General features: G+C 46.0%; 1 protein-coding gene across 7 annotated transcripts in view; it reads right to left on the minus strand.

Annotated features, from left to right (window-relative positions):
• The window catches only part of LOC107135921 (integrator complex subunit 5), a 33,967-nt gene that overhangs the window by 12,721 nt on the left and 5,269 nt on the right, over nt 1–15,977 (minus strand). For 2 of the 7 annotated variants that reach the window (XM_015478085.2, XM_015478084.2), the window contains exons 1-4: nt 7,401–7,475; nt 2,934–3,038; nt 2,655–2,763; nt 2,129–2,256 (exon numbers count right to left, since the gene is read on the minus strand). In XM_015478085.2, coding sequence (XP_015333571.1) covers nt 2,129–2,256; nt 2,655–2,763; nt 2,934–3,038; nt 7,401–7,438 — 380 coding nt within the window. In that variant the 5' untranslated portion in view covers nt 7,439–7,475. Of the gene's footprint in view, nt 1–2,128; nt 2,257–2,654; nt 2,764–2,933; nt 3,039–7,400; nt 7,476–7,681; nt 10,826–11,815; nt 11,869–13,148; nt 15,422–15,977 lie in introns of those variants that run through there. The other 5 variants (XM_048788995.1, XM_048788994.1, XM_048788993.1 and 2 more) reach the window with 4 other exon arrangements.

Here is a 15,977-nt window from a genome sequence, read left to right on the forward strand (position 1 = left end):
GAAATTTGTGATCCTACTACCTTGGCCTCCTGAGTAGCTGTTATTACTGACATGCACTATCATGCCCAGCTCAAGTTATTTTGTTTTGTTTTGTTTTTGTGGTTCTGGAGATTGAACTTAGGTCTTTGCACATGCCAGGCAATGCTCAAACATTGAGCTACATTTCCAACCCTCAAGTTTAATGAGCAAAAGTTGTAAACTATCACCTCACAGAATACTAAGCCAGAATGACAAATATATGAAGAGATACACGATTTCATTAATAAACTGGGAAAGACAACCAAGTCAAGCCCACTACATAATACAATTTTATACACCTATTTTACGGATGAAAATTAAGTCCATTCCTACCAAGTGTTGGAGAAGACATAGATTAGTGAGGCCACTTACAAATTGTTGGTGGAAATGTAAATTATTAAACAAACTGCTTTGGTTTTATCTTTGGAAGTTGATCATTTCCAAACTATACAATTCTGCAGTTCCTCTCCTGATCTATAAATCAAAGAGAAACTCCTGCCAGGGACAACAGGAGATATGTACAATAATGTTCACACCCACACTTTGGACAGTTAAACAATGGAAACAGCCCAAATACCTATCCACATAGAAATGAATAAATAAATCCAAATATATTCATACAACATAATACAGCAGTAAAAATGAACTAGACCTATATGCCACAAAATTAAAGTTATGTGAAAAAAGGGAATCTCAGAGAAGCATCATCACAAAACCTCTAAGATGTTTTTCTATAACACTCAAAATCACATAATTTACTGCTCAGGCATATGTATGTATGTATGTATTTATGTATACATGTAATATAAGAACAAAAACAAGGGAATAATAAACTTCAGAATAACCATCAACTTTCGGGAAGAGAGTTAACAGTATAGGATGGTTAAGAATCTGATTAGGTTGGGTGGAGAGTTTATACAGTTTACGAGGTGAAGAGTTTATTATAGTATTTTCTTTTACTTTTTAATTTTTTTGTAGTTGTAGATGAACAGAATGTCTTTATTTCTTTAATGTGGTGCTAAGAATCAAGTGCCTCACACAAGCTAGGCAAGCGCTTTGCCACTGAGCTACAGCCCTAGCCCATATTACAGTATTTTCTAAATGAAGTACCCAAAAAAATCATATATGGAACAATGATAACAGTGCATTTTGACTCAAGAAATTGAGTAATACTATTCTGAATAGCTGAGGAAAACAAGGAAAAGGAAGGAAGAAAGGGGGAGAAAATGGGGGAGGAAGGAGGGACAGACCAATGAACGAACCAGAGAAATAGCACATTACTAGAGTAAGGTCTGTGCTTTGTTTATTTCTTCTTGTGACACCACACCTAGCCCAGGCCAGCCACAGAAGAGGGAGCAATACCTTTTGCTGAATGAATGAAGACAAAGAATAAAAGAGGGGGCTGGGGATGTGGCTCAAGCGGTAGCGCGCTCGCCTGGCATGCGTGCAGCCCGGGTTTGATCCTCAGCACCATATACAAAGATGTTGTGTCCACCAAAAACTAAAAAATAAAATATTAAAAAATTTTCTCTCTCTCTCTTTCTTAAAAAAAAAAAGAAAGAAAAGAAAAAGAATAAAAGAGAGCAGGGAGAGGTGGCACATGCCTGTAATCCCAGCTACTCAGAAGGCTGAGCCAGAAGGACCACAAGTTTGAAGCCAGCCTCCAAAATAAGTGAGATCCTGTCTCAAAAAAATAAAATAATAAGGGTTGGGGTTGTAGCTCAGAGGTAGAGCCCTTGCCTAGCAAGTGCAAGGTCCTGGGTTCGATCCTCAACACCACATAAAAATGAATAAATAAAATAAAGGTATTGTGTCCAACTACAATTAAAAAATAAATATTTTTTAAAAGTAAAAAATAAAATTATATAAAATTGAATGGGATAGGAATGTAGCTCAGTGGTAGAGTGCCCTGGGTTCAATTCCCAGTACTGAAAGACAAAAAAAAAAGAGTGAAAACAAATAAGTAAAACAAGGCATAAGAACAAATATGTTAGGTTAGGAATGTACTAAGTGATAGAGTACTTCCGTAGCATACACAAAGTCCTAGGTTTCATCCCCAGTACTACCAATAAACAACAAAAGAGGCTGATGTTTCTCAGGAAAAACTTACCGGGCCGTGGGAGGATCAGCCACCAAAACATCTGGAACACGGTAACGGAGCCGACGGGGCTCCAGCTCATCAATCCTGATCCGAGTCATGTTCTTTTGAAGCCCTTGGAGCTCCAGCACCAGCAATACCTAAGGGAAAAGAGGTTTGGATGTGGAGAAGGGGGAGGGGTTATATCATACAAAGTCCTGTAGACCCAGGCCCTCCTAGGAGCCCTTTGCCTGAGGGGCCTGAGATCAGATTTCTTTTTTTTCTTTTTTTAATTTTTAATATTTATTTATTTATTTATTTTTTAGTTTTCAGCAGACACAACATCCTTGTTTGTATGTGGTGCTGAGGATCGAACCCGGAGCTGCACGCACGCCAGGCGAGCGCGCTACAGCTTGAGCCACATCCCCAGCCCGAGATCAGATTTCTTCACCAAGTAAAAGTCCCAAGATTTGGCCAACACAGGAAGTTGGCTCCAAGTTTCTCCCTCCCCAATTACCCCATAGCCATTTCCCCACAAATCTTCCTTGTGTTGCCTGACCTTAGTGACCTCGTGGATCAGATGGACTGTAAGGTCATCAGGACCAAGCTGCAGAGTTTCTAGCAAGGCACGGTAAGGAGAGAGGCCTGGCCGTATACTTCGTTGCCGCCTGCCAAATGCAATGGTTGAGAAGTAAGGTGGGAGGGCACCCCAATGTTCTAGGCACCTTTATCACCTACAGTGCCCTTAGGCTACCCATCTGCCATAGACACTTCTCACATCACACTAATTGCACAATCACACACTACTACTCAATCCACCCTCCCAGAAATGACATACTTGCAGAAGGAACTCTCTTCACAAGTCTTAAAGTTGCTTCTATCCACAGCAAAGGTAATCCCCAGGCAGACTCCTAAACATGCAAGTGCCAAACTTGCCCAAGACCTAGGGAGAAAAAGGATAAAGAGGGCACAATCAACCTGAGAGTCAGGAAAGGCCCCACCTTCCTGTCACAGCTTTAGAAAGACAGCTTTGGAAGTGGGAAGAAGGATAGAATCATATTAAATAGGAAAGAAGACAGAGTGAATACAGGGTAAAGGGTCAGGCCTGGGGAGATGACACACCAAAACCTTGTCTTCAAAAGCTAGAGGACGAGCTAAGGATGCAGTTCAGTGGTACAATGCTTCCCTACCATGCATAATCCCCTGTACCACAAATAAAATAAATAAAGGCAGAGAAAGTGAGCAGAGAGCATCTTTGGCCTTGAGAAGCCCTGTTATTGCCTCTGGTTACATCAGACTCTCCTGGAAAGAAACAGTAATAGCCAGTCCCAGAGGAAATAGTGGTAAGGAGTGTGAATTAGAGAAGCAAAGCAAGCTACACCTTTCTATTTTTTAGTACTGAGGATTGAATCCAGGGGTGCTCAACCTCTGAGCCACATCCCTGGCCCATTTATTTATTTATTTATTTTTAAATATTTTGTTTAGAGACAAGAGTCTCACTGAGTTGCTTAGTGTCTTACTAAATTGCTAAGGCTTGCTCTGAACTCGTGGTCCTCAGGCTTCAGCCTGGGATTATAGGTGTGCACCACCGTGCCTGGCCAAGCTATGCCTTTCTTGAGGAAGGCATCAGGTGAACCTATAAAATAAAAAAATGAAAAATGAGGCCTATGGATGTGGCTCAGTGGTAACGCACTTGCCTAGCAAGTTCAATCCCTAGTGCCCCCCTTACACACACACACACACACACACACACACAAAGGGGGAAGATAAAGTAAAACAGTAAAAAAACAGAAGAAAAAAGGTTTAAAGGTATCTTCTTAGCTAGACTACTGGTCACAATTCCTAGGGTCCTAACTTCTCTAGCACCCTAGGCATCCTGTTCCTCTAATCTCTATTTTTGCGTCTTTAAAATATGTAATCCAAGCCACTCGGGAGCCTAAGGCAGGAGGATTCCAAGTTCAAGACCACCCTCAGCAACTTAGGGAGGATCTTGGGGATTTAGTGAGACTCTGTCTCCAAATAAAAAATAAAAAGGTCTGTGGAAGTACCTCAGTGTCTGGGTTCAATCCCCAGTACCCCAAAAAACAAGTCACCACTATCACTACCTAAGGCTTAAAAGAAGGTAAAACAGTATCAAGTCCTAATGTACTCTCCGGGACTAGTTACTTTGTATCCAAGCTTTCAATTGGCCTATAGTTTTTAAAGTATCAAAGTCCTGGACTCATCCTCAGAGATTATTATATATTTTGCTTGGAGTGGGGCCTGAGCCATCAATTTGTCTATTTTCCAAATTTCATACAGGACCTAAGTTTTATGACCCTTGCCTCCCTCTCCAACTTCATCTTTCTTTTCAGTTTCCCCTTTTATCACTTTGCTCTGAGCTACACTAGAGTTCTGACAGTTCTGAGAACATAGCAAGCTCCTTTTCTGCACAAGGCACAGGGATTAGAAGAAAAATATAATGGGAAGGAAAAAATTATGAAGTATGGATGTACCCTCCTTTGTTCTCATCACTAAATCTGAATACAGTTCAATTTTTTTTTCTTTTGTTACTGAGGATGAACCCAGGAATGCTCACTGAGCTACAACCTCAGCTCTTATTTAGACAGGGTCTCACTCAGTTGGTTAAGGCCTCACTAAGTCACTGAAGCTGGCCTCAAACTTGCAATCCTCCTACCTCAGCCTCCCCAGGCACCAGCAGCACAAGCATAAGCTACTACATCTGGGCATCAGGTTTTGTTTTGTTTTGTTTTTGATACTGGGGATTCAACCCAGGGGCACTTGACCACTGAGCCACATCCCCAGCCCTATTTTGTATTTTATTTAGAGACAGGGTCTCACTGAGTTGATTAGCGTCTCGCTTTTGCTGAAGCTGGTTTTGAACTCACAATCTTCCTATCTCAGCCTCCCCAACCCCTAGGATTACTAGCCTGTGCCACCACGCCCAGCTGGGCATCAGTTTTTTAAAAGGTCCCTGACTGAAGTGATGGCATGCTCCTACAGTCCCCAGCTACTAGACTGAACCCAGTTCTGCCTGACTCTGGGGCCTATGTACTTCAACACAGTGCACACTACAACACATTAATCACAGGTAGGATGAATTGTCTCAAGGAAGGCCTGTCTCAATGAGGACTATCACCTCAAGGTTCTCAATATGCTTAAATGAAAGACACAGGACTAGCAGATTTGTTTAAATTATTTGAAGGATATATTCATCTATTCAGAGAAAACACTAAAATTTGAGAATTTCTCAAATTTTAGAGTTAAGAAACATATGCAGTGCTTTTTTTTTTTTTTTTTTAACTTTCTTTAGTTGTAGATGGACACAATGCCTTTATTTTATTTATTCTTATGTGGTGCTGAGGATTGAACCCAGTGCCTCACAATGTGCTAGGAAAGTGTTCTACCACTGAGCCACAACCCCAGCCCATACCTGCAGTGCTTACTAAATGAAGATTATCAATCTTTGGATTTGCTTTTTTATTTTTTTATTTTTTGTGGTCCTGGGGATCAAACTCAAGGCTTTGTACATGCCAGGCAAGCACTCTAACACATCCCCAAACTTTAATATGTGTGTTTTAAACATGTTCTCCCCACCGCAGTACTGAGAATTGAACCCACTGAACTACCTACTCAGTCCTTTTTATTCTGAGACAGGGACTCACACTAAGTTGCCTAAGCTGGCCTCAAACTTGTGATCCTTCTGCCTCAGCCTCCTGAGTATTAAAGATGCTCTCTGGATGACTCTGATGTGAGCAGTCCAAAGCACACTCTCTGGGAAGTGTTCCAAAGAGGGCAGGGTGAGACAGAAGGACACAGGTTTTTTCTAAGCAATATAACTCTGCAATTTATAATAACATAACTAAAGGCAGGGCCTACTATACACATTGTGGGTAGCATTAATCTCAGTATCTGCTTGGAAGCTAAAGGCAAAGAAAATTACCAGAGGACTAGAGATGTAGATCAGTGATAGAGCACTTGCCGAGCATGTGAGAGGCCCTGAGTTCGGACCCCAGCACCACAAAGTTAAAAAAGAAGAAAATTACCAGAATGGAGACCACAGGACACAGTAAGCTCTCTAGTGTCAGAATTTGCAAGGCAAGCACTCTACACCAGGCCTGTCAAAAAACTGAGGAAAGTGCTAGGCACTGGGTGAATAGGCCAAGTAGAAATAATTACAAGTAAAACAAGCAGAAGAAATGTTACCAGAAAACTCAACAGCAAGACATGCAGCCCAAGTCCTAAGGGGTGACTACCTAAAGGCACATTAGTAGCCCAAAGCAGCAGTCATCAGTTCAGCGAATTACATACTCTGTTGGAGCCAAACTAGAGCCCTATTTCCAGTCTATATGATCGATTTGGAGAGATGCCACAGGGAGGTTTCTAAAGGACCTCTCAACTATGACCTGTTGAAAGGTCCTAAGGATTCAGGGATGCCTTGGACATCTCAAACAAGAGGTGTTCACAAGCCAAAGTTAAGAATGAGCTGCAGGGCAATTTACACCTGCTGTTTCAAATCACAGGCTTCTGAAGTTTATGATCCACCTTTTCTTCACTACTGCAGGCGGGCAGTACTATACAGCCTCTTCAACCTCACTACATCCGTTAGGTTCTGGTAAACACTTTGTGGAGCTGATGTGTTTAGAACTTTTTTTCTTCTTCTTCTTGATATTATAAACTCGAAAGAGCAGACCAAACTATTCGATTACATGTTGTGTTTGAGCAACATCGTCCAAACAGATTATGAACTTATTGGATCCTGCCCCAGCCATACCCAGCAATCGTGGGCAAGAATTAGCCAGGGCTGGTGCCCAAGTGAAGACAGACAACGGCAGAGCTGGGAGTAGGAGGGACAAAAAGGATAATACAGGATGTACTGCTGGCCACGGTGCTTCCTGCCCGGCCAAGAGGTAGGACAACAGGCTGCTTTCCCTGAAGCCCGACTGTGCCTCCTCCCCCCATTCTACCTCCCCCGACGGCCCTGCGCACTGCAGGAAAGAGGCAGCGGCGCTGACCGTGGCGAGCCGCCAGGGCAGAACTTCGACTGCGAGCGGCCAAGGCCAAACAGAGCACATAGCTGCGACCTTTTTGAGCCGCCGGGCGAGAGCTGAGAGCCCCAAAAGCAAGGGCTGCCAACGACGCGAGGATCTACCGCGGAGAAGCAGAAGGAGCCTGAGGCCGCCTCCAGAAGGATAAAGGGCTGTCGCAAGGCCAGGGATGGTAGAGAGACAAACAGAAAAGAACAATAACGGGCTTGGGGTATCTAGGAGCGTCTGGACGTGCCCCCGGGTTCCCGGCTCCTCACCGCCTCCTACGCGCCGCCACTGCCGCTACCGCCGCCATCTTGTGCCGGGTTTGCTCTTTGACCCCGAATTTCCCCACCCCCTGCGCACGTTGAGACACGTATCATAGTACCCACCCCTTCCGGCTTTCTGATTGGCCCGGCAGGAACGTAGGCAACTCCTGTTTCATTGGCAGAGATACACGCTAAATGTCCTAGGGGGCGGGGCTAGAGGACAGGGACAGGGACACCCGTAGTTACAGTCCGACTTTGCCCGCTCTCATAATCAGACAGAAGCACTGGACTGTTTGTCTCAACTCTCCAAATTTTATTTAGAAAAAAATGATACGATAGGAAAAAAGTAACAGCGCTCATTAGGCCAAGGACTTAGAAACCTCCACCTTTCTGTAGCACCTTAGGCTTTTCTCCCATTGCTTAATTTCACGCGGCTTCTGATGCGGGAAAAGGGTTATGTCCCCTGCCGAAGTAAAGTAGATGGTGAAGGTGCCTGGAAACGGCCAGAGAAAAGGCCCAGGCGATCGATGTTGCGATGCAGGACACTGTGCAGCACAGACAGATGCGGTCCTCCTTCACCCCCACCCTCTCTGGAGAAGTCCCGGATGAAGCGGCCTCGCTCAGACTGGAAGATGAACTTCTGGGGCAAAGGCCCATGCTCCCGGAGAAAGCCCCAGACACTAAGCAGCAGCAAACGTACTTCAAAAGGTGCCAATTGTCTAAATACTTCGTGCATATTACCCAGGGCTGGTGGCAAAAGGCATCCTTCAGCCATGACAGCCACCAAGGTGCAGGATGCCTCCAGATGCCAGGGGGAGTGGGCTGTATCAGGGTGCCTAGAGGCTTCCCAGTGGCCCAAGAGGGCAGCCAGCAGTCCCCGTAGCAGCACGGAACAGTAGCACAGGGCTGGAGGTGCAGCTGCTACCAGCTTTAACAGCTCAAAGAGCAGGGGCTGTTCCCGAAAGCGCCGGCCAATGCGGAGATCCCGCTCCACAGTGGCCCGGGCATGATCCTCAGGAGGCCAGGCCAGCTCAGCACCAGCTGCATCAGGACAAACACTTTCCACCAAGGTCACTGCAACTGCTTTGGCTGCCTCTGGGCTCAGGGTGGGAGCCCCCCAACAACCCCCATATTCAGTGCCCCCAGGGGCACTGCAGCAGTGTACCAGGAGACTGAGGAGGCTCTGGGTGTTATAGATCACCTCCTGCTGGTTTCGCGATTGGACAAACTTGGGTGGCTTTAAGCCACGGCCAATGACTCCAGCATGGAAAACTGACCAGATCCCTCCAGGACCTGGCACAGCTGCAGTGTGCCGACGGTTAGTGTCCAACAAGGAGGCAGAAGCCAAAGGAGCTGATGTAACTGAGAGAGTCTCATTGTCTCCATCTATTTCTCCTCCAAACAGTTCTGTATTGCCCCGATGTAAGGCTCCCTCAACTAGCAGCTGCAAGACAGCCTTGAGTCCAGCTGGGGAGGTCTGAGACAGGCGGGTGAGAAGCTGAGAGGCTGATGCCACACCTGGAGGGCCATGCAGCCTCAAAGAGGCAAAGAAGCGGTGCACCCCAGCCCTCACCAGTCCTAGGAGTTGGGAGGGGGACAGGGCTTCCAGAGGAAAGGGACAAATAGCCAGAAGGGAGGCAGCAGCTTCAGCTACTTCCTCCTCAGGATGTAGCAGGAGAGGAGCCAGGTCAGACAGATGGGCTGAGGCAGACTCCCCAAACCGAGCCCCTAGGGCTGCAGGGCCCTCGCCACCCTGCTGTTCCCACCCCACTAGCAGTGCCAAGTTGCGCAGAAACCGGGCTGTGAAGGGAGGTTGTAAAATCCCTGCATGTACCCGAGCCAGGCAGCTTCGGAAAGCCAGGGGCAGAAGGCCAGAGAGACTGACCACCAGTCCTGCATATAACTGGGTGGCCAAACTCAACTCTTCAGGGCTTCGGGCTCGGCTCAGTAAATGACCCAAGGCTTCAGGTCCACAGCTAGGCCGGGTATAGACAGACAGCAGACCTAGGAGCTGGTGCTGCCAGAGGAAGCGCTTCCGTTCCAGACGTAATGTCTCTCCACACAGCTCTCCAACATGGTTTCTCAGAGCATCTAGAAAGGGCACTGGACGGGGGGGTGGGGGTGGGCCCAGCACCCCTTCCCCAGGAGACCCTCCTCGATGATGAACCAGTTTTTGTAGGTGCAGTAGCAGGAGTTGGATCAACCGGTCACAGGCCTCACGTACAGTGTCTGGCACAGCCAGGCCCTGGGTGGTAATGACTGAAGCAGGCATAGCTGTGTCTACCAGGAACTGCAGCAAACGGTAGGCACCTGCCCCAGAGGCCTGGCTCACCAGATGCACAGCCAGGTTCAGCATGTTGTCCAGCTCCTCTCGGGGGAACCCCTGCAGGTGTTGCTGCAGCTGGCTCAGCACAGTTGGGGGCTTGAGGCAATCCACGAGCTCTCCTGAGACTGTACCCAGCAAAGCTGGTGACATGACTGCCAGCTGCAGAAGGAAGGGAACTGTGGCCTGAAGAGAGGGGTCTCCACTCCGGCCCCCAGCACCCCCTGCCAGGCTATCATGAAACATTCGCAGAAGCTCCCGTTGGATGCTGTCTCCATGGCGGGAGGCCAGGTGCCCTAGGATGCCTACAACAGAGGCAATCTTGGGTACCCGTTTCTCCCCAGGAATGGCAGGAGATCCAGGGAAGGTGTCCGTAGAGGGGGTTTGAGAAGTGTTTCCACCACTACCACCAGTTCCACCTCCAGCCCCACCATGGACACAGAAGTCCTTAAGGCCACAGGAGAGGACTCGGGAGATGATGGTGCCAGGAAAAGAGGAGCCAATATGTGCTACAACCCAGTCAAAGTGTGGGGAATGCTGGACAGAAGTATCCAGCAAAGCATCCACGCATGCATCTGGGCAGCTACCAATGAGAGCAGAGAGGCACTGCACATAGATGTCCATTAATGTACGGGTGGCCCTACACCCCATCCACAGCTGCAGCAGTTCATTGAGAGAGCCAGTGGCATGAGGCACACGCTGATGTTGGCCTGAATATGTGCTGCTCAGTTGTCCCATGAGGTCAATGGACCATGCACTAATCACAGGTGCCCAGGCCTTTGGGTTGGCCCGAATAAACTCAGACAGCACCTGCTGTACTTCCTGCACCACATCCTCTAGACCAGGTCCCCCAGCAGGGACATGGGAGGATGAAGATGGACGAAGGTGAGATGGACCAGACACAGGGCTTTCATCTAGAGCAGCCAGATGGGCCCTGACACTCTCATCAAAAACACCTCTTAAGTGGTCAAGCACAGCAGCACGAGCAGGTGGCAAAGACCGGAGCAAGAGAAGACCACAGCGAGCATGTTCCCGGGCTGAGAGTTGGTGGCCCAGAATGGGATCTACGCCAGTCAGAAAAGCCTTGATTTCCTGGGACAGCTCCTGAGCACTATAAGGAAGCAAAAGGAATGTTGAGTTATGTTAGACAAGTTTTATTTCCACTGTGAACTTCAGTTTCTTTCTATGTAAAATAAAGATAATAACTATACCTAAGTTTTTAGAATTTTTTTTGTCAATGAACCTTTATTTTATTTATTTATATGTGGTGCTAAGAATTGAACCCAGTGCCTCACAAATGCTAGGCAAGGGCTGGGGATGTGACTCAAGCGGTAGTGCGCTTGCCTGGCATGCGTGCGGCCCGGGTTCGATCCTCAGCACCACATACAAAGATGCTGTGTCCGCCAAAAACTAAAAAATAAATACTAAAATTCTCTCTCTCTCCCTCTCTTTAAAAAAAAAAAAAACAAAAAACAAATGCTAGGCAAGCACTCTATAACCACTGAGTTACAACCGCACCCCATGAAGTTTTTAAAGCATTTATGTACCATACCTGGCTTATACTAATAACTCAATAAATGCTTTTTCCCTCATGACAATAATAACTCCCCGCCCCCCCAAGTACTGGGGAATTAGCCCAGGGTTGCTCAACCACTGAGCTATACTCCTCAGCCCTTTTTATTTTGAGATAGGGTTTCAATAAGTTGCTGAGGCTGGCTGCTCCCAGCCTCAATAATTCTTAAAATGGCCATATGCTTTTTTTTTTTTTTTTCATGGGGGGAATGAACCCAGGGCCTTGCACATGCTAAGGCCACTGAACTACTTTATAGCCAGGTAAGGGGCTCTTTTAAGTACTTGGCATGTGTTATTTCAGTCCTGACAACAATTCAATAAGGTAGGACTATTATGGTCTCATTTTGCAGGTAAGAAAATCAAGGTCAAGCAATCAGACTATGTTACAAAAGGACAGATACCATTTCTGTGCTCTTCAGCACTGAATCCCCTTCCATTAAGGTGCCTGATGTATAGGAAGTACTCAGTAAATATTTGTTGAATTAATTAAGCATACTTTGTGCTTCTATAATATCGGCTTTAAAAGTACCTTTCCAAGATATGTGTGGTGGTGCAGACCGGTAAACAAAGCAACTTGCGAGGCTAAAGCAGGAGGATCGCCAGTTTAAGATCAGGCAGGAGGATCACCAGTTTAAGACCAGGCTCAACAACTTAGTGAGACCCTCAGGAATTTAGTGAGAACTTATCGCAAACAATTTTTTAAAAGCTGGGCATGGTGGCACACCCCTGTAATCCCACCAGCCAAAGAGGCTGAGGCAGGAGGATCCCAAGTTCAAAGGCAGCCTCAAAAACTTAAAAAGAGGTGCTAAGCAACGTGAAGAGGCCCTAATCAACTTAGTGAGACCCTGTCTCTAAATAAAATATTAAAAAAAAAAAAAAAACAGTCTGGGGATGTGGCTCAGTAGGTAAGCCCCTGGGTTCAATCGTTGGTTACATAAATAAATAAATAGGATTGGGGGTATAGCTCGGTGGTAGAGCACTCCTGTATTCAATCCCCATTAAAAAAAAAAAAAAAAAAATCTTCCTGACTTTAAAGCACCTCTCCCAACTCAAGCACTCTGATATTTGACTTTTAATGAAAAAAAAAAAAAAAAAAGTAAGCCCCTTATTAAGGGTTCACCCTCCCAAATACCTGTTTCTTCCCACATGCGCAAGATTCCTAACCAAATCAACCATCAAATCAACAATCACCAACTACCCAGCACCCTCAATGTGCCTGGGAATCAGGGTGGCCCAGAGCCCAGGGTAATGCCTTTCAAGCCTTCCCCTTCTGAAACATATGGGTTCCATCTTGGAAATTCTGAAGGCAGTGTTACGGAAGAAGGCAAAATCCCCTTCCTCTTATCGTTTTTTCTGACAAAGGATTGGGGGCGGGGGAGCAGGCTTGGGGGTGGGTATAGGCTCTCACTGGGCCATTCCTCTCGGGTTCCAACAAAAACAAAAACCACCCAAGATGAAGGGAATGTGCAAGGGAACGGTTGGCGGAAGCATTCAGATGGTTTCTGGGCCTGGGTTCTCAGGGACTCTCCAGAAGTCAGAGCCCTGAGTCTCTACGGGTCTATAAGGGGAAGGGCGACTGGGTTCCCAAGAGTTCTAATATCCCCGACTCTTGAGAGAGCAAGGCCAGGGCCTGGGGTAGCTCGGTATAGGGGTCTAGGGAAAGGCAGGACCCAGGTCTTGGGAGGGCGGGCACTGGAGCCCACACTTTTGGTGACAAGGTCCCTGAGTTCTGGGAGGATGCGACCAGGAATCTCTGAGAACCCTGACGCGAGTTCTCGAGGTAGGATCCGGGTTTCTGCCGAGAACGCTAGGGATCCGCGAGGAACCGCGCGATGGGGGAAGATACTAAGGGCTCTGACTACCTGAGAGGCGCGGGACCGTGGGTGGCGGGGGTAGGCCCGGGAGGCCCTGGAGCCCCGGGAGGGTCGCACAACGCGGACATCCCGCAGCCCTACCCCAAGCCCGACGCGGGAGCGGCAGAGTAGGCGGCGCATGCGCGCTGACGGGAAACGCGAAAGAAACCCGCGACGAGGCTTCTCAGGAAAACTAATCCGGCTATGTCTGGGACCCTAGTACATTGGTTCCGCATCGCATCTTGATAGCGGGCAAACCATGTTTTTGCAAGGGCTATGGACACAATTAAGCTAGCCGTGGCCCTTCACGGTGGTATTTATTTTTCCTGAATCCGAAAATACAAATGTACAACTCGCGAGCTTTTAAAAAAATGAAGCACCAGGGATTGGGGTTGTGGGTCGGTGCTTGCCTGCCGTGTGTGAGGCCCTGGGTTCGAATGTCAGCATCGCAAACTAATAAATAAAAAATAAAGGTTCATCGATAACAACAACAACAAAAAAGAATAATAATAATAAGAAGAAGAAGCACCAGGCCTCGGGATGTAACTCAGCAATAGAGCGCTCATCTACCATGCACGAAGCCCTGGATCTCAGCACAAACAAAACAAAACTAAAAAGCAATTAGAGAAGGGGAAAGCGGAAAAGAGAAGGAAAGAAAGAAGAAAAAATTCATAAGAAAAACAGAGATACCAAAACAAACTGGGCTAAATTGAAGGGGTTCTTCCAGTTATAGACGAGAACAACCTTCTATCAGTCTTCCTTGCTTAAGCTTTCCTACCCGCCCCCCAATTTCACAACAACATGGGGACCTTCCCCACATCTGACAGAGACAGAACTTGTTAATTGTTATGTATTTATGCAGCCAGTACACTTCATCAAGAGTTCCCAATTTAGCTGGTCTACCTAGATCAATTTCCAACTATTCAACTCATTAGCTGTGTGTGTGTGTGGGGGGGGGGTAACGTGTGTGGGGGGAGGTGCTGGGGATTGAAACCAGGGCCTTAGTGCAGGCAAGGCAAGCACTCTACCAACCAAGCTACATCCCCAGCCTGTTAGCTGTGTACTCTACATGACCTCTTCATGCCTGTTTTCCTCTTCTGGAAATGAAGAACCAATAATACAACTATCTCACAGAGTTGTTAGGAAACTTGAAATGAGGTAAAACACTCACTGTATAGCACTTTAATGCCTGCAATGGTAAACACTATAAAGTATTAGCTATTTTTACTGTATTTGTTGAACAAACAAAAAAGCTCTTTGACAATAAAAACCTAAATTTTTTTCTCTTTATCTTGGCCATGCTGGGGCTAAAACCAGGGCCTGGAGCATACAAGGTAAGTGCTCTATTATTGAAATGCATCCCCAGCTCCTGTTTTGTCAAAAGCAATACTCTTGGGGCTGGGAATATAGCTCAGTGATAGAACACTTGCCTATCATGCACCAGACCTTGGATTTAATTCCCAAACACTGCAAAAAAAAAAAAAAAAAAAAAATAGTGTCTCCCTGAAATTAGTATATTCTCAATACTGTGAAAGTTGGGTTAGATGACACATGCATGTAATTCCAACCATTCAAGAGGCTGAGGTTAAGAGGATCTATGTTTGAGACCAGCCTCTTGGACTTTAGGAGATCCTGTCCAAAAAAAAAAAAAAAATCCTGCTGTGGTGGTGTATACATGTAATCTGAGGGACTGAGAAGATTTAGGCAGGAGTATCAGCAAAGGTTTTTGCTGTTGTTTTGGTTTTTATTTATTTTACAGTAGAATGCATTTTGGCATATGGTATACAAATGGAGCACAGCTTATTCCTCTGGCTGTACATGGTGCAGAGTCACTCCAGTAGTGTGATCATACATGTATATAGAGTAATGTCCTATTCTACCGTCCTTCCCATCCCCACAACTCCACCTCCTCTCACTCCCCTTTACACAAACCAAAATTCCTTTATTCTTCTCTACCCCCCACTATGGATCAGCATCTCTGATAGATTGTCAGAGAGAATATTTGCGATTTGTTTTTTTGGGGATTGGCTTATTTCACTTAGCATGATATTCTCTAGTCCCATCGATTTACCTACAAATGCCATAATTTCATTCTTCTTTAAGGCTGAGTAATATTCCATTGTGTATATATACATTTTTTTTTAGGATCAGCAAGTTTGAAGCCATCTTCAGCAATTCAGAGAGGCCCTCAGTAAACTTAGTAAGACCCTGTCTCAAAAATATTTTTTTATTAAAAAAAAAAAGAGCCGGGAGCAGTGGTGCATGACTTTAATCTCAGTGGCTCAGGAGGCTGAAGCAGGAGATCAAGAGTTCAAAACCAGCTTTCTCAAAAGCTAGGCATTAACCAACTCAGTAAAACCCTGCCTCTAAATAAAATACAAAATAGGGCTGGCAATGTGGCTCAGTGGTTGAGTGACCCTAAATTCAATCCCCAGTACCAAAAAAAAAAAAAGGCGGAGGCCAGATGTGGTGGTACATGGCCTGTAATCCCAGTGATTTGGGAGGCTGAGGCAGGAGGTTCACAAATCACAAATTCAAGTCTAGCCTCAGCAAACTTGCAAGACTGTCTCAAAATAAAAATAATAATAATAATAAAAAGGACTGAGGATGTGGCTCAGTGGTAGAAGTTTCCAGAGTTCAATTTCTGTACTTGCAAGGGGTGGGGGTGAATGTTTGCAAAAGCATATGGATGAGGGGGCAGGTGTTGTGGCTCAGCAGTATAGTGCTCACCTGACATGTGCAAGGTCCTGAGTTTCATCCTCAGCACCAAATAAAAATAAATAAAATAAAGGTATTGTGTCCAACTACAACTGAAAAAAAAAAATATATATATATATA

The sequence above is a fragment of the Marmota marmota genome, unplaced genomic scaffold, assembly GCF_001458135.2.
Source record: "Marmota marmota marmota unplaced genomic scaffold, marMar, whole genome shotgun sequence".
NCBI classification, from domain to species: domain Eukaryota; kingdom Metazoa; phylum Chordata; class Mammalia; order Rodentia; family Sciuridae; genus Marmota; species Marmota marmota.